Source organism: Chenopodium quinoa, unplaced genomic scaffold, assembly GCF_001683475.1.
Source record: "Chenopodium quinoa cultivar QQ74 unplaced genomic scaffold, ASM168347v1, whole genome shotgun sequence".
NCBI lineage: Eukaryota > Viridiplantae > Streptophyta > Magnoliopsida > Caryophyllales > Amaranthaceae > Chenopodium > Chenopodium quinoa.
This window is the reverse complement of record NW_018745024.1, coordinates 11,279,565-11,304,840: the sequence shown is the minus strand read 5'-3', so window position 1 is coordinate 11,304,840 and position 25,276 is coordinate 11,279,565. Positions and strand designations below refer to the sequence as shown.

The 25,276-nt window shown below is 34.8% G+C and overlaps 3 protein-coding genes across 4 annotated transcripts; 1 reads left to right on the top strand and 2 right to left on the bottom strand.

Annotated features, from left to right (window-relative positions):
* Positions 1 to 441: 441 nt before the first annotated feature.
* LOC110708681 (ATP-dependent Clp protease proteolytic subunit-related protein 3, chloroplastic-like) lies at positions 442 to 9,460 on the bottom strand. Its single transcript, XM_021886874.1, has 10 exons — positions 9,028 to 9,460; positions 7,917 to 8,018; positions 7,011 to 7,133; positions 6,151 to 6,210; positions 4,186 to 4,282; positions 4,029 to 4,102; positions 2,104 to 2,157; positions 1,933 to 2,016; positions 1,642 to 1,768; positions 442 to 788 (listed from the first exon to the last, which is right to left on the bottom strand). The coding sequence occupies exons 1-9, from the start codon at positions 9,310 to 9,312 to the stop codon at positions 1,673 to 1,675; spliced, it is 975 nt and encodes a 324-aa protein (XP_021742566.1). The 5' UTR covers positions 9,313 to 9,460; the 3' UTR covers positions 442 to 788; positions 1,642 to 1,672.
* Positions 9,461 to 11,550: 2,090 nt separating this feature from the next.
* Positions 11,551 to 14,014, bottom strand: LOC110708680 (stress-related protein-like). Its single transcript, XM_021886873.1, has 3 exons — positions 13,705 to 14,014; positions 12,946 to 13,173; positions 11,551 to 12,295 (listed from the first exon to the last, which is right to left on the bottom strand). Exons 1-3 carry the CDS (start codon positions 13,738 to 13,740, stop codon positions 11,798 to 11,800), a joined length of 762 nt encoding a protein of 253 aa, XP_021742565.1. The 5' UTR covers positions 13,741 to 14,014; the 3' UTR covers positions 11,551 to 11,797.
* Positions 14,015 to 17,323: 3,309 nt separating this feature from the next.
* LOC110708678 (anamorsin homolog) lies at positions 17,324 to 24,264 on the top strand. 2 transcript variants are annotated; one of them, XM_021886872.1, is made up of 8 exons: positions 17,324 to 17,488; positions 18,723 to 18,849; positions 19,816 to 19,982; positions 20,091 to 20,192; positions 22,200 to 22,356; positions 22,438 to 22,574; positions 22,757 to 22,831; positions 23,707 to 24,264. In XM_021886872.1, exons 2-8 carry the CDS (start codon positions 18,732 to 18,734, stop codon positions 23,734 to 23,736), a joined length of 786 nt encoding a protein of 261 aa, XP_021742564.1. In that variant the 5' UTR covers positions 17,324 to 17,488; positions 18,723 to 18,731; the 3' UTR covers positions 23,737 to 24,264. The 2 variants fall into 2 exon arrangements, with proteins under 2 accessions (XP_021742564.1, XP_021742562.1); XM_021886870.1 differs by having other exon boundaries at positions 18,713 to 18,849.
* Positions 24,265 to 25,276: the final 1,012 nt, after the last annotated feature.

Sequence of the window (25,276 nt, the reverse complement as noted above, 5' to 3'; positions counted from 1 at the left end):
TTCTTTTTGGGACAAAGTTTTGGCCAAATGGGTCGTTCTTTTTGGGACAGAGAGAGTACTTTTTTTCCTTTAGTTTAGTCATTCTCGCTTTTCTTCTTCATCTTTGCTCCTTCATACGACTTAATTTTCATTAATGTATTTGGATTAACAAATATTAATATATTGCGTCCGTAAAAAAAAAATGGAATGGAGTATAACCTATGGAAATAGAATGTGCTTAGATTATGCCAACAGATCTACCCTTATAATGAGCGGCAGGTAGAAAATGACGAGGATACAACTCTTACAACGAGAACTACGGTGCATAATTACACATGGAAAAACCTTGATCAGAAATTTTGAGTTTTACCATTAATGTTTAATAAGCATAAAAGTATCGTGTGAACCGTAAGATATTAGTACATAAAACAAGAAATTGCATTTGTGCCCATTAGAAGGGAGTAACATTAAACCATATACACTTTGGATGCAATTGTAAAAATCTACAAAACCAGTAATAAACCTTTTAATAAGCTTTAAGTTCCAAAATCTCAGCATATGAAACTATGAAAACTCACTATCATTACTCTGGCTATCTTCGAATCAATTTGCAATGTACATAGCCATTATCATTCGATAAATAAAGTTTGGCTTTTACATGATTTCATTACTGTTCATGATTTTATCTTGGTTCTTCAGAAATTTTCCATGATCATATAGGCACAAGCCCATTGCCAGCACAAGCCACTGCACCATTCGTATATCATGCTCCGTCAAATCCTTGTTGCTTTGCTATCAGCCAACACTATCTGAAGCCAGCACAAGTACTATGAGATGAAAATCCCCCCAGTTCCCAATGGATAATACGTAGTAATAAATTACATATACTCTGATATCACAATGGAGAAAATACCTTCAATAAAAGATAGAGACCACCAATTTTTAAAAAGAAAGAGCTTGAGAAAATGAGGTAACCAAAATTTACTAGCACCAAATCACCAATATATGATATAGAGAGTACAAAATACTCTGCATATGATTATATATTTCTTGCAAAGATTTGATGCTACAACCAAGTTTCTCTTCTGTATTCTCGTGGGGATAGAAGTCATAAAACATCAAATGCCATGTTTTATCAAAGCCTGAAAAGATACTCCCACTGAAGAAAAAAACTATCCCTCCCCAAATAATAATTGCCATATTGTTTTAACCCCTTAAACTTTGTTATAAAACTGTAAGACATAAATCATGAAAAAAAAAAAAATCTTTGTACATTGTAATCAACCAACTCCTATGCCCTCCCCGTCCCTTAAAGTAGGAAACTTTATGGGGACTTTAACAATAAAGCATAAAGAATTACTATTTCAAGAAAGGTGGCAGTCTTTCTGTACATCCAAAAATAGTATTCATGTCAATTTTCTGTTGTCCTTAATTCCTCTTCTTCAGGCAATTAGATGTTAATTCCCTTCTATATAACTCACTTTCTACATGATCTTGAAACTCTTGATCACCTACCATAACAAAATTTTCCCCTCCTGTTTCTCAAAAAATTTCCCCACAAGTACCAAATGTAAGCTTAGCTAGATTTAGAAGCCTCCACATCAATTACAATATAGCTAAAAATATAGGAAGAGTCGAAGAGCCATGACATGATATACTTACCGAGAATTATAAATTATGTCAATAAATTAGGTTATATAGCATCAACAGCTTTAATTCCAGCAGTCTTGTCCCAGTCCTCAGGAGCAGAAACATCAGACATAATTTTTTCTTGGCCACGCCAAAGAATCTGTGACAAGATCAGTAAATTCATAAATCAAACTTTTGTGCTTTCTATAAAGATGATGCAAATCAACTTTATGATGGAACCACTATATAGATGAAATCATACAAGAAACATGTAAGTATGTAGCACAACAAAATTTAGAAGGCATCAGTCATGAAGAAACTTGCCTTGTCTACAACACCAAAGTCCTTGGCTCTGGTTGCATCCATGTAAAATGGCCTTCTCATCACATTCGCAACAGTTTCCTCAGACTGATAACATAACAAACAAATTGATTGAATAAATGCCTCACGAACAACTTTTGTTTTAGACAGCAAGAAAATCTATGTCATACTTACATTTTCTGTGTGCTTAGCCAATAGTCTCACAAGAGTGTCCCTGTTTATAACTACCTGCAACTCAACGAGATCAAATTCCCACACCAGTTTTCAAGCATAAGACTTGAGTTAATTTTAAAATGACAAGCAGCTATATGATATTTACTTTCACGTTACAAGACCTCTTGAATCTACAATCAGATACAAACTGATCAATTATATATAGTGGCATACCTAACTTAGACTTTGTCCAGCTTTGCACTGTGAAATAACTGTTTTAATACCAGGATTTGGATGCTGCCAATACTTTAACATGTTGTCCAATATTAGAAACATATGAACAGATAACATTATCAATGTTTACAGGAATCCACGATCACATCTGGGATCAGCAACGAGATTCAAGCAGTTGAATTAAGGCACACACCCTACTCAAACTTTAGTTTACCTCCATCATGATAGCATAATGGTTTCAAATTAGGTTCACCACATTGTGATGATGACCTAAGCCAATAGAGACAGCATTTCACATAAGTCTGAAATTTTACTGGCTTGGGTCACCACATCAGCATGATGACTAGGGTGCTCCAACACTATTAACCTAGAACAGATCCCAGCCAGATAAAGAAACAGCAAGCTAAGACCATGGCTGCCCCCTAATGTTCAAGTAAATAAGAAAGTGGAAATAAAACTTGAGGGCTTAAATGGGAGCTCTCAAGATTTAAAGCCCGGTATAGAAGTCATATGCAGAGAGAGAGAGAGCAAATTGGACTAGCACTTTGTTTGTATAGCAAAGAAGGAAGGAAAGGAAGGGTAGGGAAAGAGGAAAAAGGTGAGGGAAGAAAAAGAGAAGGGAGAGGGCTCCATTTTCCCTCCAAATCTCTCCAATTTTGGAGGGATTATGCTTATTAAAGACAGAGGGAAAATGGATCCCTCCCTCTCCTTCCCCTTTCTTCTCCACCCCCCCCCCCCCCAAAAAAAAAAAAAAAAAAAACAAAAAAAAAAACAAACAAACAAACAAACAAAAAACCAAACTAGAGAAATTGTCCTCCTTTTCTCTTCTCTTCTTTTCCTTCCATTTCCTAGTATCTAGACAAAGCATAAAGCTTTACATGTCTAGGAAAATGGATCCCTCCCTCTCCTTTCTCTTTATCCCTCCCCCCATCCCCAATTTTTTACCCAAACAAGAGAAGTTGTCCTCCTTTTTCTCTTCTCTCTTTTCCTTCCATTTCCTTGTATCCAAACAAAGCGTAAAGCTTTATATGTCTAGGAAATATGATGAGGTAAGATATCGACATAAGTATCTCTTATTCGCTAGTCAATCTAATAATCATCCCGGATAATGTTTCAGTGTTTCACTATCTCACAACTTTGGACAGGAACCATATGGCACTACTAGTTAACTTTTCGGGCCATTTCAAATCACATTAATAAAACAAGTTCAATGAGTCAGATGGTGTACATAAATAAAACTTCAAAATACAAGCTGATTAAGAGTCTTATAAACTGGGATGAACCTCAACTTCTTTGCCCATGTAACTTTATCTTTCATTTCCATTCACATACATTCTACATGTCATCATGCATGTCTTATGGTGCATGACTCATGCCAGGAGCAGTGATTTAAAATTGGGTGTACCATATTATAATAATACAATTGCAATGCCTATAAAATTAAATTATAGTGCTACCACAGGTAAAGTTAGGGCGTTGTTAGGAATATACAAAAAACCTAGGCAACGAGGTATGGGATAAATTTTACATCTTAAATACACTAGATAAAGATTATATCCAGTGTAATTTTATAATGACACTTCTGCTTCAGAATAATTTACCCTCACAGCTTTCAAGCATAAATAATATTTATCAAAAATGTTAATAAATTTGCAACAATGGAATTTGTTTTGCCGGGAAAACCCCATAGGAAGAATATGATACAAACATACCTCTTTTGCACGAATTGCAACATCACTTGCAGGCATTAACCCAGATGATGGTACACGAGGTTGTTGAATCATGGCTGAAAAGTGTTTAAGCAAAATAATATGTTCACCTCATGCATAAAAAGTTTATAACCACATCAAACAAATATAAAGTGCAAACCTTTGGCATGCGGCATCATAAACCTTTTTCCCTTGGTTCCGGAAGAAAGAAGCAGGCAAGCGTGACCGATAGCAGCCCCTACAGCAACTGTGTGTATCTGAACTTGCAATAATGTCAAAGAAGCAGAAATAATGAGCAAAAATTTAAGGAATTTAAAAAAAAAAAAAAAAAAAAAAAAAAAAAAAAAAAAAAAAGGCTTACAGAAACAGAAAGCAGATGCAACAAATGTAAGCTCATTCAGAATTCAGATACTATCATCAAAAGCAAATAATTGATCAGGAAAGGAAGAAATCATCAATAGAGAGTAAAACAAGGAGGCATCTAAGTGGGCATACAATGGCACATATTAAGATTATGGCCTCAATTGGTAATTACCCTTTTACCAAATTCTAAATGGTAGTTAACCATTAAATAGTTGATCTTTTCTACATATAAATGAAAGCTTAGGGTACATCAAAAGTAAAAATGCCTTACACTTCCCATGTCTCCATCACCAATCTAATTGTCCATAATACTCCTAGAGCCACCACACCTGAGCAGATTTGCTACAGGAAGGGCCACATCTTAGGACCACTTCAGCTTTATCAATTTTAGAACCAAATTGGCACATCACGAGATTCACGGGTATCGGAGCAGAGGCAAAGTGTGTGTATGATGATGTTTGGTGTATAAGAAAAGCAAGCAAGAGTCAACACAAAAGCTAGGTTTGAAACTTTGAACTAACAGTAAAGGAGAGAAAGAGGCAAGATGAGACAAGAAAAACTGCAAAAACTTAAGAGGTAGGGGAAAAGAGAATAGGTGTGAGAAAGATAGCACAATAGATGTAACTGATACTACTTCCATTCTTTTTGTTGGTTTCGCTTTCTACATTCATTAGTTCCTTTTTGCAGGCTACAATTTTGTTTATTTACTATTTCAACTAATATTACCTTAAATATACCCCACCTAAAACACTCTTTCTTCCATACGAAAACCATTATAACACTCTGTCCCAATTTTTTTAACACTAGCCCCACTTTATACACTCTCTCTCCTACTTGGTTTCAATCGAAATCCTGACTATACTTGCTATTTAGGAACTGACGTAATAAATAAAGGGTTGAAAATAGAATGTTACTAATAAATTCTTAAATGTAATGAAATGGATTTAAATATACTTTGTATTCCTTTTTCATTCACTTTTTTTTTTTCCCTGCCTCAACTAAAAGAAACAACTGGCAAGAGAGACTCCTGCTTAAGAGCCCCCTGAGGAGTAAAAACTGCAAAGTAAGAATGAGACCCAAAATATTCATTAAAAGAAAGAATGTGAAAATGAAAACTATACTTTTAAGAGGATTTTCCGAATTTCTGTTCCTAGTAATAGAACTGGACTACCAGGCCACTAGCCAATAATAAAAAATTCAAAAGATGATAGTATCAATTAATAATATTGGTAAAAACATATCATGTGCTAATAAAATTGCTAATTAAGGTGGCAGTAAATTATAGCTGTAGTAGACAAATATAACAACACCAACACCAACACCAAAAAGAAAAACAAATTGCAGAAAGTAAGAATACTAGTGACACACTCACACTGCATATTCATCAACCAAACTATAAAACTCTAAGTTGTATAGCTGTAGTCCTTTTCATCTAAATAGATAACATTATCTCACTCATCTGCTTGACTTAATCATTGCTCAAAAGCCTGACTTGGCTTACATTGGGACTGAATGTTGAGTGGCACAAGTGACTGAATCAAAGCAGTTGCCACCTGACATGCAGCTGACACTAGTTGGACTCCTGGTAGACTAGAACCATATAGCAATCATCGTTGTTTCAACCAATACTCATGAATAGCATGCTTATTGACAAATTGAAAGCTCAACAAATGTTAATGACAAGGAACAAGGAATTACATAGCAACATATGTGTTAAAAGTTGTAAGAATCCACCAGAAGCAAATTGGCAGAAGGAACCTACCTCATTTTTAAGCTGCATCATCGCGTCATAGATAGCAAAACCTTCGGTTTCCATTCCAACCTGAAAATATTATGAATAAGCCAACAAGCATTATGTTCTAGAATAAAGATATTGATAGCCAAACTCCCAATTAGTACCAAGCCCAACAACAGGAGAAGAGGGTTTTAGTAGAAAAATAAATAAAAGATAGTAGATGGAGTGATTTTTGAGACTTGACATACAAAACCTTCGCAACCAAAAATCATCATAAAGAAGAATAACTGTCATAAACTAACTTTACACATTTTCTGTTACCCAATTGAAGTATCAAAGGACCACATAGCCAAAAACCTTCTATATTACTCCTCTACATTTCATCAAACATGTTTAGCCTTTTACATCTGAATGATCAGGATGGACAAACAGAAAGCAGGAAAGAAGCGGAAAAAATTAATTGACATTTACACCGTTGCGTTGAAAAACAATAATCCACTCATGTAAGTATCAATTAATTACATAAGTTAGAAGGTTTCAGAAGAGATTTCAAATAGGAGGCATGCATACGACTGGATAGCCATAAATAAATCAGGCATACTCTTACAGAGGATCAGAAATCCTACCTATTTTCTTTAACACTATCATTACAGACATATACAAGATAAATATTCCATTTATTCTTTCCAAAATCTTCATTATATCTGGCGAAGGAAATGGTGCAAGTATATTTCCTATAAAATTCATGCCATTTTTAAGTGAAAGCTATGCTAACATTCTATAATTACGTGTCATCTAGTCCACCTTATTCAATACCAAAACAGCCTCGTATAGCCAAAACAGATTGCTTGAAATACACGGACACCAAACATTAGCTTACTGCTTACCGTTTCACCATCATCCCGGGTGGTACCAGTGGAATTTATATAAATATATATAGGTTCCTTTGCATCCATCCATTGCAAGTACATCAGTTCTGCAATCACAAGCTCCGTGACAGCAGGAACCAACTGGCATCCAATCACATTTTTGAATCAATACTACAAACATCTGCATGTAACTTTTTAAGAGAGAAAACAGAACAATTTGAAACACTTAGACAAAAAGAGGGGAGGGATACACATAATTACAACAAACAGTAAATACATATTTGATCATATTCCTTATCATCTTTTCTTAAGGACAAAAAAGAAGAAGAAAAGATAGACAAGTTCACATCAGCATAATAATTTTATAATATATCAAACCAGATCCTTAAACAAACATTGATTCACTTAACACCAAACACTGCCTTATTTTATTCATGTCTAAATCTAACCACCACTGTAAAAGGAAATATTATCGACCAGATCCGTGAGTATAGTATAACTACTAGCATCATATATATATATATATATAGCCTGCTACCATTATCCAATTAGTTAACACATCAGAATGGCTTTTTGACTGGGCTCTTCTTATTACTTTGAGTCCATGATGCCAAGTTGCCAACTATTTTATACTCCTCTGCCTTAGCCAAGCCTTTGGTTGCATTAGGGAGGAGGAGAGAGGATGGAAGTATCAAATTTTATTTTTTCATAAAAGGGAATATGTAATCTGACAACTGCAATGCAGCCACACAACTAACAAAATACAAGAATTAATGTATGATTGGACAGCTTAATATTACAAAATACCTGTCATGCCACAACACAGAGTCCCCAAATTATAGTTCTTAAAATCATAAACTTCAGCATACTTACCCCACATTAATTACTACAACAAAAAAGGAATTATTGCACAAGAATACTTACGGGCATTCCTATGTAAACAATTCTTCCATGAAGCAACAAAGAAGGCAAATCTGGTGGAGGCCTCCTTGGCCTGTGCTCATTGTAAGAAACCGATCTTTCCACCTAGTTCAAAATCAAGCAAGTGCAAAGAATCAGAAGACCTCCAGCATAGGAGCAAATAGACATCATACTGAAATGGATGTTAAGATAAGACCACACATCAACAAAGCAGCCATTATAATCGTTTAGAGTAAGCCTGCTAATGGAGCAAACAATTTAACTCTTTCCAGAAATTTGAGCTATAGCAATGAGCAGAAAGCTCTTTGTTCCACCTTTAGACAAACAAAATGCAAGAAAATCACTCATATGAATTATGAACACCGCGAAACGAGCTAATTGTGGCGTTCACAATCAACAATTGTACAAGGAAATGCTTTAGCCTTCACATTCCACAGTAGCATTATGTACTGGAATAGCAATCTTCTTCAATTCTATCTATTGGCTTGTGATAGCTTTTCCCTCATAAGTACTAAAAATCTTTTTCAAAAGGACATTACTTTGCTTTTCTTCCTGAATTTCCACTATTGTTTAGTATTACCTCCTATACAATGATGAATATGGTGTCACCCACAATAGGTCTCACATCTATCTACAACACTCAAATCTCAAAAATGCAAGTTCCATCAAACTCCACACCCAAGTAATCAAAGAGACAACTCGATCACCATTGTAGGTATGAGAACTTCTCAGCATCCCTAAGGCCTTATTACTCAAGATAATCACGGTATTCACACTCGACATCATTAGTTAAAATTACTGACATCATAAAGCTCCACAGTCCATACAGACTACAATTACATTATCTAACCAGAAACCAATTTCCCATAATTCTATCGAAGTCACACTTAACAAGACTTACGCTTTGTTTTCCTCACAAATTTTCATTACCACTCAATAATCAATCTCAAACACACAAAATCCATCAAAATCAAACAACAAACACCAAAATAGTTATCATCCCTTGTTATAAATTTCTAAAATTACCATATAAAATACAAAAAATCAATAAAATAAGATACAAATTCGATCAAATTGGAAGAAATTAAAGCAACAGCGCAGTTATACAAGGTACCTGAGCAGGGGTAGCCATGAGTTGAGGAGATTCAAACAAATCCAAATAAGGAGGAGAATCCGAATCAATAGGCCTATTAAGAAACGTTTCAGGAGAATTAGCAGCAACAGAAGCAAGTTTCTTAAGAAAGGGGTCTTTAGGGTTAACTGGGGGCATGGGAATTTGAGCAGAATTTCTGGGTTTCATCGATAAATTTGTTCTGAAACTTCTTCTAGTTGAATTAACAGAGGTTGAAGACGATGAAATTGAGCAAGAAGCCATTGGAACCTGCAAACAATTTGCCATGGATAATAATCTGAGAATTTTCAAGCTTTGTGATATGAAAATGGTGGTTTAATTTGTTGCTTGTTTTGGGGATTTTGAGTTTCTGGTTAGCCTGCTACTGCTGAGTGCTGAGGCTGAGCAGCTAATTCCAGAAAGAGTTTGTGATGAGTTGGGCTAATAAGATGGGCTATATTTTCCCTCAAAAAAAAAAAAAGATGGGCTATATTTTGAGGCCCTCTTACTCGTTTACTCCATAGTCCGTAGAATATTATTCCGTGCATCCGGATGAATATAACCGATATATGAAGTAATCGAGTAAGCGGTCTAGCTTTATATGGTTTGGACGAAACCTTCTAAACCTATTAATGATGGTTCGGTAAGTTCTTTCATCTTATCTAAAAAAAAATATAGATTGAAACACTTTAGTCTTTAACTATTTACAATCCTTAACTCGTTCCTAAATAATAGCAAGTTGGAGTTGTTCTTGTTAATGTATAATTTTGAGTTTTAATATGGAGTAATAATTTACGTAGTAATAATGAGTTTTAGACTATTTCATAAAAATATTATTGTATACTACATATATGAGTAAAGAAATAAAAATTGTTTAAAGATTGCTATGAGTAAAAGTTTTAAAATAAAGCTTAAATACTTTATTAAAAAAATGAAATTGATGAATTTCAAACTTATTTGAGAAAATTTATTGATGTGTGTGTTCATATTATACCAAAATTAAGTTTTGGGGCATATTGTTAAAGTTTTGGGTTAATTTGATTCAAATTCTATTAGCAAAGAATGATACTCAAATAGTGACATAGTAGATGTATTTGAATTTAGTTCAATTTCATTTTACCTTGTTTGCATTCAACCTATAATATATATATATTTTTTCCCAATGGTAAGAAACAAGAAAACATTAGGAAACCCTCCTCATGAGGGGAATTCCCAATGCGTTGGACGTAAGGATGGGAAATAGAGAAGAATTATTACAAGGAACTATATCTATACTATCACTAACTAAATGAACAACATTTGCTATCCAGTCAGCTGCTTGATTTGCCTCCAGAAAGATATGACGAATGCTCCAACTGTCGAAATTGCTAAGAAGAGAACAAATGTTTTTAACAATATGATCAATTTGTCATGGTATTGACCAGAGGCCTTTTAACGGAGTTGATTACTAAAAGATTTTCACCTTCAATTATAGTATTTTTGATCCCACACTCAAGAACTAGAAGAATGCCTTTATGAAGAGCCATGACCTCTATTATGAAAACTTTGGTGGTGCCGAGGTTGAAAGCGCGAGCTCTTAAAACTGTCCCACTGCTATCTCTGATGAGAATCCCTGCTGCTACTGACTTGTTGAGTACTGAACCGTCAAAATTGAATTTGTAGAAATTTGTTGGTGGCGCCTCTCAGGAAACCATGATAGTATTTGTTGGAGAATGAGGAGGAGTAGATGAGGATCTCCGAATAGGAGATCCCAATGAAGAAAAGATATCAGTGAGATTTTTGTAGTGTCACTCATTGAACGCAAATTGCGCTAGGTGGTAAATTCTAGGAATATTAAAGGGTTCTTGGCGAAAATTATAGAATTACACTCTTTCCAAATACTCCAGATAAGGAAGATAAATTTCCTAATAGTTAGTTTGTGTTTTTTTTAAGCATAAAAGTGCTTCAACGAAATCAGTGTAGGGAATTGTGCAATCCAACCAATTCTTAACTAAGGTATGGTTCCAAACATCTTTAGAATGTATGCAAGAGAGAAAGAGATGGTTCGCTGTTTCACTATGAACATTACATAGACCACAGTTACTAAAAAGGATTATGTTTCTTTTGTAGGGTCAAGTAATTAGTAGTGGATAATTTTGTCACGAGTATATGGACAAGTTTTTCCTTAAAAATCCTTCTAATTTTCAATATCTCACTTCGAAAATAACATGTTAACAAGACATTCCAATAATTTGGTTCAAGTCACTGTCTCACTGAACTCAGGAAACTTGTGAGTGCAGAGTGTTAAGCCAGATTATTCTGAGGCCATGTTTTCATACACCAAGTCACCAACTGAATAACATGGCGTATAATGGCAAATTGGCAAGCTATCTATTAGTGTAATACTAAATGAAGGCGGTTCACAAATTACAACATACAATACTGCCATAAGTCTTACTTGCCATCCTCGACATACTACAGAGACCAACAAAGTGCCAGCAAACACGCCAGTATTTGCATTATTAATCAAAGAAACAAGAAGTCAAGTACAGCAAAACGTTAATCTTTTTATAAACCAGGAATTCTTAAAATAGCATCCAGAACAGATTTATACATCATTACCATCAGTCGAAGGTCTGAAAAATAAAGCAATAGATTTCCAGAACTAAACATGAAAACAAGAACTGAACAAAAACACCACTAACATATATTCTACCCACCAAAACTGCATTCCATAACCCAAAAGCTTCAAGCTATGATTTATGAACATCCTTATAATAAGAGTGATAAAGGCTCAGTGAGCAGCGGCAGGAACAGCAACACCATTTCCATCAGCAGCAACAGTCTGTGTCTCCCCATCCTGACTTTCAAACACCTTCGCAATCTTGTCAACAGGCACAAAGGGCAAATAGTTGGCAACTCTGTAACCCCTCTCAGCACCAACTTTCACAGTTTGATTATACTTCTCAGAGCACAAGGCTGCTGTGGGAACAACTACCTCAGCCACCTTGGGGAACAGGGGAAGGCGGTTGAGTGAGCGCCATGCTGAAACAGCATACTGCTCTGCTACGGGCTCATACTTGGTATAGATCTCTTTAGCTGTGGGCTCGTATTTGGTGTATACATCCTTTGCAAATCCAGATGCAGTATCCACCACACCTACACGTTGAACTTCTGAGGCTACGCCACGAGCCACCTCAGGTGCCTTTTGGGCAGCATCAAAAGCTCTGCTGGATACCTGCTTCACTAGGTGTGGAACACTATGCTGCACCTTGGACAAAGTGTCATCAACCTGCCAATATCAATTCAACATAATCAGAATACAGGACTGCTAGGGCAATAGAATTGCAATTCTTTTCTTACTCTTTTTCCAATGATCAGGTATGACATACTGACATAGTACAAAATACAAATGGTATTACGAGTAGCTTAAAATAATCATGTAATCAAATGGAAAGACATCTTATTTCAGCTGGAACTGGACTACTCGCTCTTACTCCTATTTCAAATATGCCAAAGCTACCAAAGATTCAAAGGTAACATGAATGAAACTACCGAATTACAGCATTACACTAAAATGAAACCTTAATCATCATCATTGACAATATATCCATTCAAAGAAGCGTAAAATCAAGTAGTCTAGTGCAAACTAAAAGCCTAAAAGGTTAATTATCTCTCTTGAGTAATAAAGCCAAGTTTTTCTACAAAAAGAGGGTTAGTGAACGATAAGTTTTCTTCAAAACAAACTACATAATATGCATAACATTCACAATAGACAGTATATGCACAACATTCTCAACTTAAATCTCAGCCAACTCGATCAAAGGAATCGTAAGTTGTCATATCTGTTTTTGTTACTTGATAGTACCCTATGCCAACACATAACAATTCTCTATCACCATTTAAAACACAATGATATATAACATGAATCAAGTGGCTGACCTTGCGATCAACAAACTTGAGAAGTTCAAACGGAACTTCATGAAACCGGTCAGAAACCGGACGGACAACAGTCTTAACTGTACCCTCGACAGTCTCAACACCAGGCTTCAACGGCCCGGCCTTGTCCTTGGCATAACCATAGATGTTTGAAAAGCATAAAATGGTTTGCAGTGCAGTAGAATGCACAAATTCAAAGTACTTCAATCTTTCTTCTTCGCTTCCACTCTTCTGTAACATACAAACAACGAAAACAACAATCAGTAACTTCTTATAAAACACTTTCATAATTCCATCATTAATCATTAATTGTAACAAATTTTCTCAATCCAAGGTCCAATTTACACTTTTATAACGCCATTATTATTCATATTTTCACTAACTATACTTTAATTACGCCTTTATTATTCTTCAATTTAAGAAAAATGAATTTAAAAATACAGATTCAAACCAAAAATCTGTCTAATTCAGACAAAAATCCAAAAAAAAACAATTAAATGATTGAAGTGTTCTGAAAATTAACAGAGCGAAAAAATTCAAACAACATATTATTTGAATAAAGTAAAGAAATTCGAGCAATAAATCGATAATTAACAATCGTGAAACCTTAGAAATCAAATCGATAACATAAATCAAGTCAAACAAACACCAAAAACAGACAAGAAAATCATAAAAAAAATCATAAATTGAAAAGTCAATTGAAAAAAATCACAAAAATTACAAAATTAGAAAGAAAACTACAATACGAAACAAAAATCATACCGCTTGCTTTTCAACTTTGTAATCACCTTCCGCCATTTTTTACAACGCCTTCTCAAACAAGAATCAAAGCGAAAAACTTAGATTTAACAACAAAAATTAACGAAACAATAAATATGAGGAATGAATTGGCGTGAATTTATGAAAGAAAGAGGAATGATTCGTTCCAAATCTGGAGAGAAAATAGGAGGAAGAGAGAGAAAAGTCGGGGAATTTGTGACGATATGATGAGCGAAATGCATGAAGTGGTCCGTATATAAATATAAAGGGGATGGGAATTCGGGAAGCCGTGTGCGCCGTGCGGACGGAGTTAATAATAATTGTAGACCAATAGTTTGCTTAATTTGGGCAATTTTTTTGACTACTTGGTCCTTAAGCTAACCATTCACCACCTTTCCTTATTTTTCTATCTACTCTGTATAATATAAATAATTAAATACTCATATATTATATTCCGATTTTTTTTATTACCGAACAATATTATGCTAAGTTTGATTTAGTTGAAAGTTTACTTCTATTTAGAGATATTTTACGGGTGAATATTTTTCAGTCCCCCCTATTATCAAAGTGTCTAAATACATTAAGAATGATATATGAAAAATGAGATTTGTTATGAATAAATCATGCACAGTACACATTAAGTTTTAGAATAAAAATATAATACTCAGTTTAGATAAAAGATGAGTAAATAAGAAAAGCAAAAAATGACATTCGGTATAAAAAGTTTAAGGGCTACCTATTATTATAGACTTTAGGCCAAATTAGAAAATAATACCTGCTAAAGACCCCGATTTTGTTTTTAACACCTGTTAAAAAAAAAGTTTAATTATAACACCTTCAAAAATCCCAAAATTTTGGTTTCACCACCCACTAACAGATTTTTGGATGGAAACCGTTAGTGGGGCCACCATGTACACGTGTCAGTTGTTAATTAGTTTAAAAAAAAATTTAAAAAAAAAAAAAAAAACCTAACCCCCTAACTCAGCCAGCCACCGCACCGGCACCACCTGCGGCCAGCCACAAACGGTGGCCTTCTCCCCTGCCTACCCCATAACCAACCAACCACCAGCCATCGATTTTCGCCGCCGAACCACCTCTAACACCGGAAATCGGCTCCCCCACCCTTAACCCACCTCGAAAACCGCTATCATCCTTCACAAAGCCGACAAAGTACGGTTCCCCTCCCCAACGCAACCCCCTTAAATGGACCTCCTCCCTTCCCGCACCGCCGAAACCGGCGCCCCCTCCCTTCCCACACCACTGAAACCGGCTCCCCTTCCTTTCCCTCAACCCAGAAACCGACCTCTTCCCTTCCCACCTTCGAAAACGGTCCCAAGCTCCCGATGACTAAGGTTTCTGGGCTAGGTTGGGGTGGGGGAAGCAAGGGAGGTGTCGGAAATTGGTGATTGGCGTCGGAAATTGGGAATCAGGGTAGGAAATAGGGAAGGGGAAGGGAAGAGGCGACTGGCCGCAGGTGGTGCCGGTGCGGTGGCTGGCTCGATTAGGGGGTTAGGTTTTTTTTTTTTTTTAAATTTTTTTTAAACTAATTAACAACTGACACGTGTACATGGTGGCCCCACTAACGGTTTCCATCCAAAAATCTGTTAGTGGGTGGTGAAACCAAAATTTTGGGATTTTTGGAGGTGTTATAATTAAACTTTTTTTTTAACAGGTGTTAAAAATAAAATCGGGGTCTTTAGCAGGTGTTATTTTCTAATTAAACCTAGACTTTATAGTATATAATAACTTGTAGAAGTTAATAAAGATTACAATAAATGACTGTTTTTCAATAAGCTTAGGATTTGTTTTGATACGATTATTTTCAGTTTAGTTCAGCTCCTAATTTCCTTCTCTTATAAAATATTCAGTTCAGTTCAGCTCTAATAAGTCCAGTTCAGTTCACTTTAGTTCTAATAAGTTCAGCTCAATTTAGCCAATTAGAACAGACCCTTACACTTCATAATAAAGTAACCAATACCATTTTTGAAATGAATATTTCGTATTAATACGTGCGTTAAACATTTCTAATTATAATCCTTGTTATAACTTATTATTTAGAATATTGTTTTAATATTACACAAAATTTAGTCTAGAAACATCTACTGATCTACATGGTACAAATTTAGGTCTAGAAACATTTTATTTGAATTTTTAATTAGCCGAGTTATGCAGAGTTAGTTCATAATAAAGGGAGATATGGTAAGATTTGTTTTGTTTGTCTTTTATCAAAGATGAAGTCATTTTTATGAAGCTTATTATGGGCGGTGGGACATGGAGATAATAATTATTATCTCAAGGTTATTATGTATATGGAGTTATGGACTACGTGTACTTGTATAACATGGATTGGGTATGGGATGTGAAAATGTGATCATGGGATAAGAGTAAAGTATGATAAGGTATTTTTTTTTACGAAATATTAAATAGATTATCTTGTAAAAATCCAATTACCCAAGCCTAGGGGTTTGATGAAAGAAACAAAGGAAGGTGGTGTCATCTTCCAACTATAGCATTTTATTTTTTTCAAATAGTTCCAACTTCCAACTATATCCTAACTAGTAACAACAATTTTTAATTTTAATATTCACTTTGGTGCTTTCTTTTTGAAGTTTTGTGTTAATGACATGTTAATTTTAAAATAGTGTTCATTTACATAATTTTATAAGGTTTCGACCTATTTGATATTTTGAATGTTAATACCAGATCGAAGGTGCATAACATATACTTTTTTCTATTCATTTACTTAAATTTTTATTTTGAATGGTAACATAGATTAGTGACCGGTAACAATTAGTCTTCAAACTTGTGATCATAGAAGAAATTAGGAACTTGGCTAGTTGGCTGAAGGAATGAACTGGTGCATAATCCACTAAGTTGTCCTAAGAACAATGGCTGAAGAAGCTCGCCGCCTAACCAAAGCAGCAGCCACTTCAATTCTATGATTTCTTGCAACAGTTGTACTGTACTAGTTTTGTTGGTTGATTTGCTTTTCCAATGCCATAAAAAATTTTGTGATTATGAGGTACATAAAAGGAAAGATTGATTGACTAAAGAGCACAAAAGTAGGGGCTTGTGATGCATCTATATTTTATGTGATGAGGCGTGATGGACATAAAATACTAGTATAGTAGTAGGCTTCAACCATCAACTTAAAATTCTCAATATAAAAGATTAAGGGGGCGTTTTGGTTCATAGAGTGGTATGAGTTTGTAATTAAGAATGAGGTTAAAATGGTATTGGATTGGAACTTGATACTTAATATCATGCGTTTGGTTCAATTTTGGAATGAAAATCTCATCCCTTTAATACATTTTATTTGATACTTAAGGGAATGAAATGAGCCAAACCCACCTCCCCAAAGGTTTTTAAGCCCATGTTCCACGAACCAAACGCCCCCTATAGGGTTCCTTGGCTCCAAGGATCAAGGGTTTAGAACTTTAGACAATTAGGGCCTGTTTTCACTGACTTAACTCAGTTGAATTGAAGTGAGCTAAGCTGAACTAAATATTTTATAAGAGAAGGAAATTAGGAGCTGAACTGAATTGAACTGAGAATAAACGTACGAGAAAGACTTTAGAGTGCCCATCGAGATATTACTCCGTCCGCAGTATATTGCGCGCAAATCTTCGAGTTGGGCAATTTGAACATCCTATAGTACGTTTTCATATTTTTCTTATCACTTTTATAACACTGCACCTCTCTTTATCTCTGTCCTCCCGCGCGTTTCTGAACTCTCCATTGAAGCGGCTTTGAGCTCTTTCTATCTTCCATTGAACCAGCTTCTGAGGTAAGGTTTTACTTTTTAATAATCGAATATCAATTTTACCGCTTAGGGTTTATCGATGATCTAATTGTCAGTATAATTGATTTAGGGTTCTTCTAAAGTGGTTTATTCAACTTTTGGCTATAATTACTGACGTCATGAAAGATTATAGCAAATTAGCAATCAATTTTGTTGCTAGACTTTTTCTATGTGGAATTTACGTTGATATTCTTAAGCAAGAGGAATTTAATGTGTGATCTTTGGAGCTTAATTGGATAATTGAATCAATTTTGGTTGCAAATGTGTTGCATTTGGTTGTTTATAAGTTATAACCCTTTACTGTAGAATGGAACTATGAAAATGTACCCGTTTCCCTGGACCAGGGCGGCCGTGCCTCCCGCGCTCGCTCAAGGAAGGGCCTGGTTGAACTGACAATACAGGGATTTTCACATGAATTCTGGTTCTAATCCATACAACTTATAGTGAGTGTTTAGAGGGAGGTTACTAATGTTACTTTTTAGGCATATGAGTTTTAGGCTCTAAGGATTGCTTTAAGGATGATTGAATTGAGCAAGAGCACACCTTGCTCTTTTGATTATGCTATTGATGGAAATATTCATAGACCTTCCATTGTATGTGTAAAACATGCCACTAGTGTTTTAGATGGCTTGGTAAAAGATGTTGATGAACGATATAAATTGAATTAACAAACACTTTATTTTATTATCTGTATTTTTGGTAAAAGATGGTGATGAACGATATAAATTAAATGATTTGATGCTTAGTCAGTCCATTGAGACTATCTTATCTTAATAAGTAAAACTTAGTTTGGACCAATAGTTTTAATATGAACACTAGTGAATTAACAAACACTTTATCTGTTATTTTGTTTAACATGCTCCACTTTGATCATATATTATCCATCATACTCATCCAACTCATGTGATGTGGGCTTGAATTAATTGCCAAAAATACAAGTAATTCTGCCTTTTTATTAATTGCCAAAATCCTTGTTTAAGAAAAATTAGGAGAGAAGTTATTGAAAGCGCATTATGTAATGAAAGGATAGGAAAGAGTGTTGTTTGTTGCAATGTTCCCTAGTTATTGTTTATTAGTATAATCAATTCAAATCAAACTCCTATATTTTGCAATCTTCAAACACCCATTCTTGAATGCATTTCATATTCTTTCATGTTGAATACCACTATTTTGTAAAGAAGTATATTTGATTTATTTAAAACCATATAGGTTTTTGCAGGAGGAAAATATGGCAATGCTTGCACTTACTGATGACGTGATCTTGCCTCTTAGTACTGTAAACGAGCTGAAGCTAGAAGGATCGATGACCGATAATGCTTTGATTATCACTATGGCTTCAACTCAAAGTAATTTTTCAGAAACTTGTTCATATCTAAAAACTGATATTCGTTGTATATGAAAGTTCTCTAAACTGGATATTTATGTAACACATTCTTACAAATAATGAAATAAGAATGAATGGTTTTAGGAATGGTTCTAAGCCAATTTTCTTAGACACGTCAGTTTGTGAATTTGTTTATCCGGAATTGTTTTGCAATTTGGGACATGGAAACTCATGCTATCAGGCTTTGGAGGTTTTCTCGGTCTTGAGAAGATTTAATGCAATTGATTAATTTTTTTTGGGTTTTTCTAAGTTATGCCCTCAAACTTCATCGATTTCTAAGCTGTGCCCATGCTTTTTCAAACGTCTAATCTATGCCCTCAACCTAACTAATTTTTATTAACAATAACCTTTGACGTTAACAATAACCTTTTTTTATTTTATTTTATTTTCTGATTTTAAATTTTTTTAAAGCGTTAAACCAATTAGAACGGGACACGTGTCAAATTAATAACGTCACGACACCATTGTTGATAAATTAACTTAAATTTCGTTAAAGGAAATGGTTGTCAAAGGGTATTGTTGATAAAATATCGTGAGGTGGAGGACACAGCTTATAACTTTGAAAAAGCATGGGTAGAGCTTAGAAATTCAATAACTTGGGGGGCATAGCTTAGAAAAACCTTTTTTTGTTGTTTTTGAAATAAATGGTCATTTATCTATTATATTTACACTTATCGTAACAAAATACCAGCTTATTGTTAAAAAGGGTGCTTCCTTTTCACTTGCTTGTGTCGAAGGCATTGCTGTAAAGTGGGTTGATATTTGATTTCTAATTTCGTCTACTTGTGAACCGCTGTCACACATCTCGACCCTGAATTTGTGATAGTGTTCTCAATAGTGTTATCCATCATTATACTTTTTTGTAAAAAAAAATTTCATTTATTGCGCAACATTTACTGTGAATTTCCTAATGGCACGAACATATCAGGTACACTGCCTTTGGACCCATCATCCATGGATACTGTTATTGGTGTCTCCAAAGAACATGACTTTCCTACTGCTTCACTGCTTGCTGAAATATATAGAGTTCTGAAGGCAGATGGAAATGTTATCATTCATCTGACTGGACTTGCTGTTGATTTACCTTCTGACAATGTAATATATTATGAAATTGCTTGGTTGATGTAAATATTGATGGTTTGTGGCTTTGCATGTGTCCACCTATCCATTAATACTTGATAATTTTTTTTTGGTGATCTGCAGATTCTTTCTTCTCTGAATCGGAAGATACTTGTAGCAGGATTTTTGGAACCCGAAGCTAGCCTGCAGCAGCCAGACACTTTTTCGGGAGTTCAATCTATTCAAGTTAGTGAACTACCTTTAGTGCTGATTCTCATATTTCCTGCATAAATATTATATGCATTCTGATAGTTTTATATTAGAGTTCTACATTATATCTTTCCAAATTATGGTAAAAGTACCTTTTGTGCTGATTCTCATATTTCCTGAATAATTTTTCTATGCATTCTGATCGATCTATATTAGAGTTCTACATGTGATCTTTCTGAATCATGGCTGAAAAAAGTGACTGAAAGTCCTTGGAGAACGAGGTGATAAATAACCTGTCTGGAGTGGTGTTGATAATACGTGAGGTTAGATGTAAGTTTTTTTAGAGGGAAATTTTTTTTTTTAAAAAAAATCTATATTTACCAGTCATTGTACATGGCTGCTTATGGGGAGCTTCATGTACTTTTTGAGATCAATGTGTAGGAACTCCTTCAAGGATAGAGCTAGGAATGTAGATGTTTGGAAGGAAAGCCGGAGGATGCGATAAAAGAGAGTCGACAATGTTTGTTTGTGTGTGAGACGTCACTAGTAAGGAAGGTATGTAGTTGGATTCTGGAGATTTCAAAAGACGTTTAGGGTGGCTCAAGATGACTTGGATGGAGGGAGTTAAAGTTAGCACAAAGAAAGTGGGTTTGCAAAAGCAAGTAGTAATGGAAGAAGTGAATGGAGGATCTACGTGATGACCAAAGGAAATAGATTCTTGGTTCATGTAGCCAACCGGCACAGCCCCATCCTCTTGGCAACAAGACTTTAGTTTTGTTTGTTTGTACATGCAAAATAATATTTATGCCAGTGCCCTAGACCGTCAAGTCCTTGTTAATTTGTCATTTTGTAGATCTTCTTTCTCAAAAACTTTTTGTGCGAATGGCCAGAAGAAACAATTTGAAGTAGCTTTGTGAAAGTTTCTTTTCTTCCACTTGCATCATTTATTTTTAGGCTCTACTAAACTGTTCTCACTTATTCATAAATGTTTGCCTATATACTACTTCAACCAGAACATGAGCCTATTTTAGTGTTGGAAATAAGTTTGCTGAATATTCTTCGTGACTTGAAGATATTGCTTGAGAGAAACGCTGTTCTAGGATTCCTAATGACTGCCATAGTTGCTTATTTTTGCCATATCCCTTTTTATTGGGCCCTTTGGGGAAAGGAAGGGTTCTCTTGCTAGGCTATGGAAGCAATGATGACATTCAGCGGATGTGGTATCATTAAATACACATCTTTAAATTAGGTTGCATAATAAGTAGATGGCTCCATAACTTCTAGCTAGGGTTTAAATAAAATTATACAACCTCCCAATTTGCGTTTAAGTGTACCAGACTCGACCTGCTTTTTTCTCTCTAATATTTCCCTTACATTAATAAGCATGCCAAAAGCAATGGGATAAGTAATTTGGGATGGATGGAGTTTTTTTTTTTTTTTTTTTTTTTTTTTTTTTTTTTTTTTTTTTGTATTACGACCCTGTGAGCTGGATTCTTTATTCCAAAGGTCCTTTGTTTATTAAACTAATGAGACCACCTTATGGAAAACAAGGTTAATTTGTCTCGTGAAAGTCTTTACATGTTTACGATTGTGAAGAAAGGAAGTCATTTGATCCATGTAAATACTAGAAAAACTAGATCAATACAAATGATATGAATGTGTAGAATTAAAAATTAAGAGCTGAACATGTTACATTTGCTTTCTTGATTATGAAAACTTCTTTTAATTGGAAACATGAGTTCAACTATTCTAGAACCTATCCTTTACGCCAATATTCTGTGCCTGTTCACTTCTTTGTCTCTCCCTCTCTCTCTCTCTCATGATTTTTGATGTTGCAGTGGGTGTAAATTTCACTGATGTTGGGTGTTAGACTTTTTAGTTATGGAAATTTTGGTGTCATTGTTCTCTTCCTTACAGAGGCAAGAATAACTAGGTTTGTTATAGATTGAAACGAATTACAGAATTTCATCCTGGAAACAAATTGATAAATGGATTTATGCATCTTTTATTGAATTCATCTGATGAATATATTTTCTATCATAGGTTAAAGCGAGGAAGCCGTCTTGGAACATTGGATCTTCTTTTTCCCTCAAAGCCTCAAAAGGTTTACCAAAGGTTCAAATCAATGATGATATGGATTTGATTGATGAGGATTCTTTATTAACCAAGGATGATCTGAAGAAACCACAACTGCCTCCTGGTAACTGCTTGATATAATTATATACCCCCCCCCCCTCTTCAAATTTCTAGTATTGCATAATGATTCACTTTGTCACTACAGTTGGGGACTGTGAAGTTGGAAGCACTAGGAAAGCTTGCAAGAACTGTACATGTGGAAGGGCTGAGGAGGAGCAGAAGGTTGAAAATTTGGGGTTGACAATGGATCAACTGGATAATCCTCAATCTGCATGTGGCAGCGTATGTGTTTTATCAATTCAATTTTTGATATTTCAATGCAGAATATTTTTTTATTTTGGAAGATGGCTGCAAATTCATTTTGTGTTTAGATCTAACTGATGTTGAATAACTTATATTGCTTGTTTGCTTATTATTTGTTGTCGATGTGATTGAAATTATTGTTGGGCTTCCTAAAATTACAGTGTGGACTAGGAGATGCTTTTAGGTGCAGCACATGCCCATACAAAGGTCTTCCTGCATTTAAACTTGGGGAAAAGGTACATCTCTTAGCTCCCAACTTACTATATTATCTACTCAGTATATACTTGTATATTGTTATTTACTTCTTTTATTATCCCTGTGTTTCTAGTTTCCTGCCTATTTATCAATATAAACAGGAGCTTTTCACATTTCTAGATATATAGTGTCAAGATGATTGGTTGCATGTATTTGGGAATAAATTAAGTATACTTATAATCAGTTTGTTTGGTTAGACAGAAGTGGATGGGAAAGAAAAGGAAGGCAAACGAAATGTAGAACATTACACTAGGATTTAATATTATAATGGAATAGATGGGGAAGGAAAAGATGCAATAATAAAGACCTACTATTAAGCTCTTTATTTTATTCATCCCAAATTGGTGATTTTGGTTGGAAGAAAAGTTGATATCACGAAGTCCTTATCCAAACAAATGAATCAATCCAATGCCTACCAAGTAACCCAAAGGAATATTAGTTTTTTTCTCCCCTATACCTTTCCATTTTCTACATTTCAATCAGTACTGAAATTTGAAAAAAAAAAAGGAAAAAAAAAGGAGTGTGTTATGATTATAGTGACTTTGTCTTTTGCTTATTATAAGTTTGGTGATAACAAATACTTGGTCTTGTAACTTTTAACACAAATCACACACTTCACTTTGACAATCTTTTATGATTTATACACGAGGAAAAGTTTAGTCATATGAGATCTTGTTAGATTTGAACTTTCGTTATTGGTAATTAAAGTTATTAATGGTTGAAGTTTTGTATTGGAAAACATGATAAAGGAAACTTGTCATTTAAATTAAAAACAAAGTATATTTTAAATAATCTATTATGAATAATGGATTATATAGTTGTATCACTTGTATGGTTCTTGTGTATGGTGCATCAGCATGAATTCATGATGCATATGCTCCTGTGAAGTGGGAAATCAAATTTGAGCAGATGGTTGGAGGACTGTATCAAGGCCAGTGAGAGATAAGGGGAAGCAACTTCAGTCTGTCTCTGTGAATCAAGCTAACTCTTACATGGCTCTTATTGAGTAGGACACTGAAGAGGAAGAGGAGGGGGAGGATGAGGTTGGTGTTACTCATAATCCCACATGAATATCCTTTCACATTAGGGACCCCAATAAAGTGGCAGAAGTGAAGAGGTTGTGTAAGCAGCAAACTATTAGTATAGTAAGAAAAAAGTTTTATGAAACTTCATTGTTTGATAATGTATTCTTCTAATGAGTAGTGTAATTGTTCTGGATCCTTCGATGTTCCAGGTTTCTTTGTCGAATAATTTCCTTGATGCAGATATATAGACATCAGCAGGATTCAGTTCAGTTGTATTTTGGTCGGCTACATGCATGTTTTTAGTGTCAGAATATCGTAGATCCCTCACTGTTTAGAATGTAAGTAGCTTTCTGAAATTTTGATTCTTCTGGATATTGACTGTGTTGTTTAATTTGCAAACTTGTTGATCTGAAAAGAAATGCCTGCATGGTCTGATGAGAGGTTATTTTCTGTTTTGATATCAAGTCATCCGCCTTCATTCACCTTGTGGTGTTTACGCGAATCCTTTGTAAATCATTGTTTATGGTGAATTGGTGATCATCAAGTAATGGAGAATGGTGATACTTGTAATGATAACTAGATAGCATGAGTGTCAATTAACACAATTCAATTATACAATTTTGTCATGTCCTTTATAGAATTGGCCCATAGAATACTCAGATTTTTGTGCAAATACCTACTGTCCAAGATCCTTAATTTAAAGAGTTTGGATAACTTCTCCCTTTATAATGTCAGGATTTGCTATTCATTTTCAACACATATTGTACAAATTTTGACAATCCCTAAAGTTATCTATTTTGATAACTTCAATTTTTGTGGGGCAGATATTTATCCTACCCTACTTAAATATCTAAAATTGAGTTTAAACCATGTAAAAAAGTTACAATTCATTTGAATATGGGCCACAAGGCCCACAACTAAGGATAATGCTAAATTTCAACTTTAGTATATATTGTAAACGGTTGGTATTGCTAAATGCCAATGTTAATTATTTTATGGTTGTCTTACACTCTTACATGAATAGTTGATAAGTTCATCACATTATTACAAAATTTAAGTGGTCTAGACAAACTACTCAAACAAGAATGTGGAGATGCGAACAATATCGAGTTTCGAGTTTCAGTGAACAACCTCAGACCAACGCTGACGCTAGTAGTTAGTTTGTTTGGGATAGCGAGATCGAGACCGCTAGTACTGTCCTACTATATTGATACTCGTAATACTTATACAAAATGCGGAGTACTGTGTTAGGAAATGCCCCGAATCCTTGTTTGAACGACCATTATAGGAGTCTAGTTAATCGGTTGTTGAGTTGAGTTGATGAGGTCTAGGGGTGAAGCGCACTATTTAGAGGTTTGAGGATTTATGAGTTACGATATATGTGTTATGATTTTCTGTTTA

What these genes read in the sequence shown, in the direction of transcription:
- LOC110708681 (XM_021886874.1), bottom strand. Translation starts at nt 9,312, where the DNA reads ATGGCAAATTGTTTGCAGGTTCCAATGGCTTCTTGCTCAATTTCATCG. An exon ending in CCCGGGATGATGGTGAAACG is followed by an intron (nt 6,211 to 7,010) that starts GTAAGCAGTAAG and finishes TAATATTTTCAG; the next exon opens with GTTGGAATGGAAACCGAAGG. An exon ending in TATGATGCCGCATGCCAAAG is followed by an intron (nt 4,103 to 4,185) that starts GTTTGCACTTTA and finishes AACACTTTTCAG; the next exon opens with CCATGATTCAACAACCTCGT.
- LOC110708680 (XM_021886873.1), bottom strand. Translation starts at nt 13,740, where the DNA reads ATGGCGGAAGGTGATTACAAAGTTGAAAAGCAAGCG. An exon ending in ACAAAGTTGAAAAGCAAGCG is followed by an intron (nt 13,174 to 13,704) that starts GTATGATTTTTG and finishes TGTATGTTACAG; the next exon opens with AAGAGTGGAAGCGAAGAAGA. An exon ending in TCAAGTTTGTTGATCGCAAG is followed by an intron (nt 12,296 to 12,945) that starts GTCAGCCACTTG and finishes TGATATTGGCAG; the next exon opens with GTTGATGACACTTTGTCCAA.
- LOC110708678 (XM_021886872.1), top strand. Translation starts at nt 18,732, where the DNA reads ATGGCAATGCTTGCACTTACTGATGACGTGATCTTGCCTCTTAGTACT. An exon ending in CACTATGGCTTCAACTCAAA is followed by an intron (nt 18,850 to 19,815) that starts GTAATTTTTCAG and finishes CGAACATATCAG; the next exon opens with GTACACTGCCTTTGGACCCA. An exon ending in CATTTAAACTTGGGGAAAAG is followed by an intron (nt 22,832 to 23,706) that starts GTACATCTCTTA and finishes ATGGTGCATCAG; the next exon opens with CATGAATTCATGATGCATAT.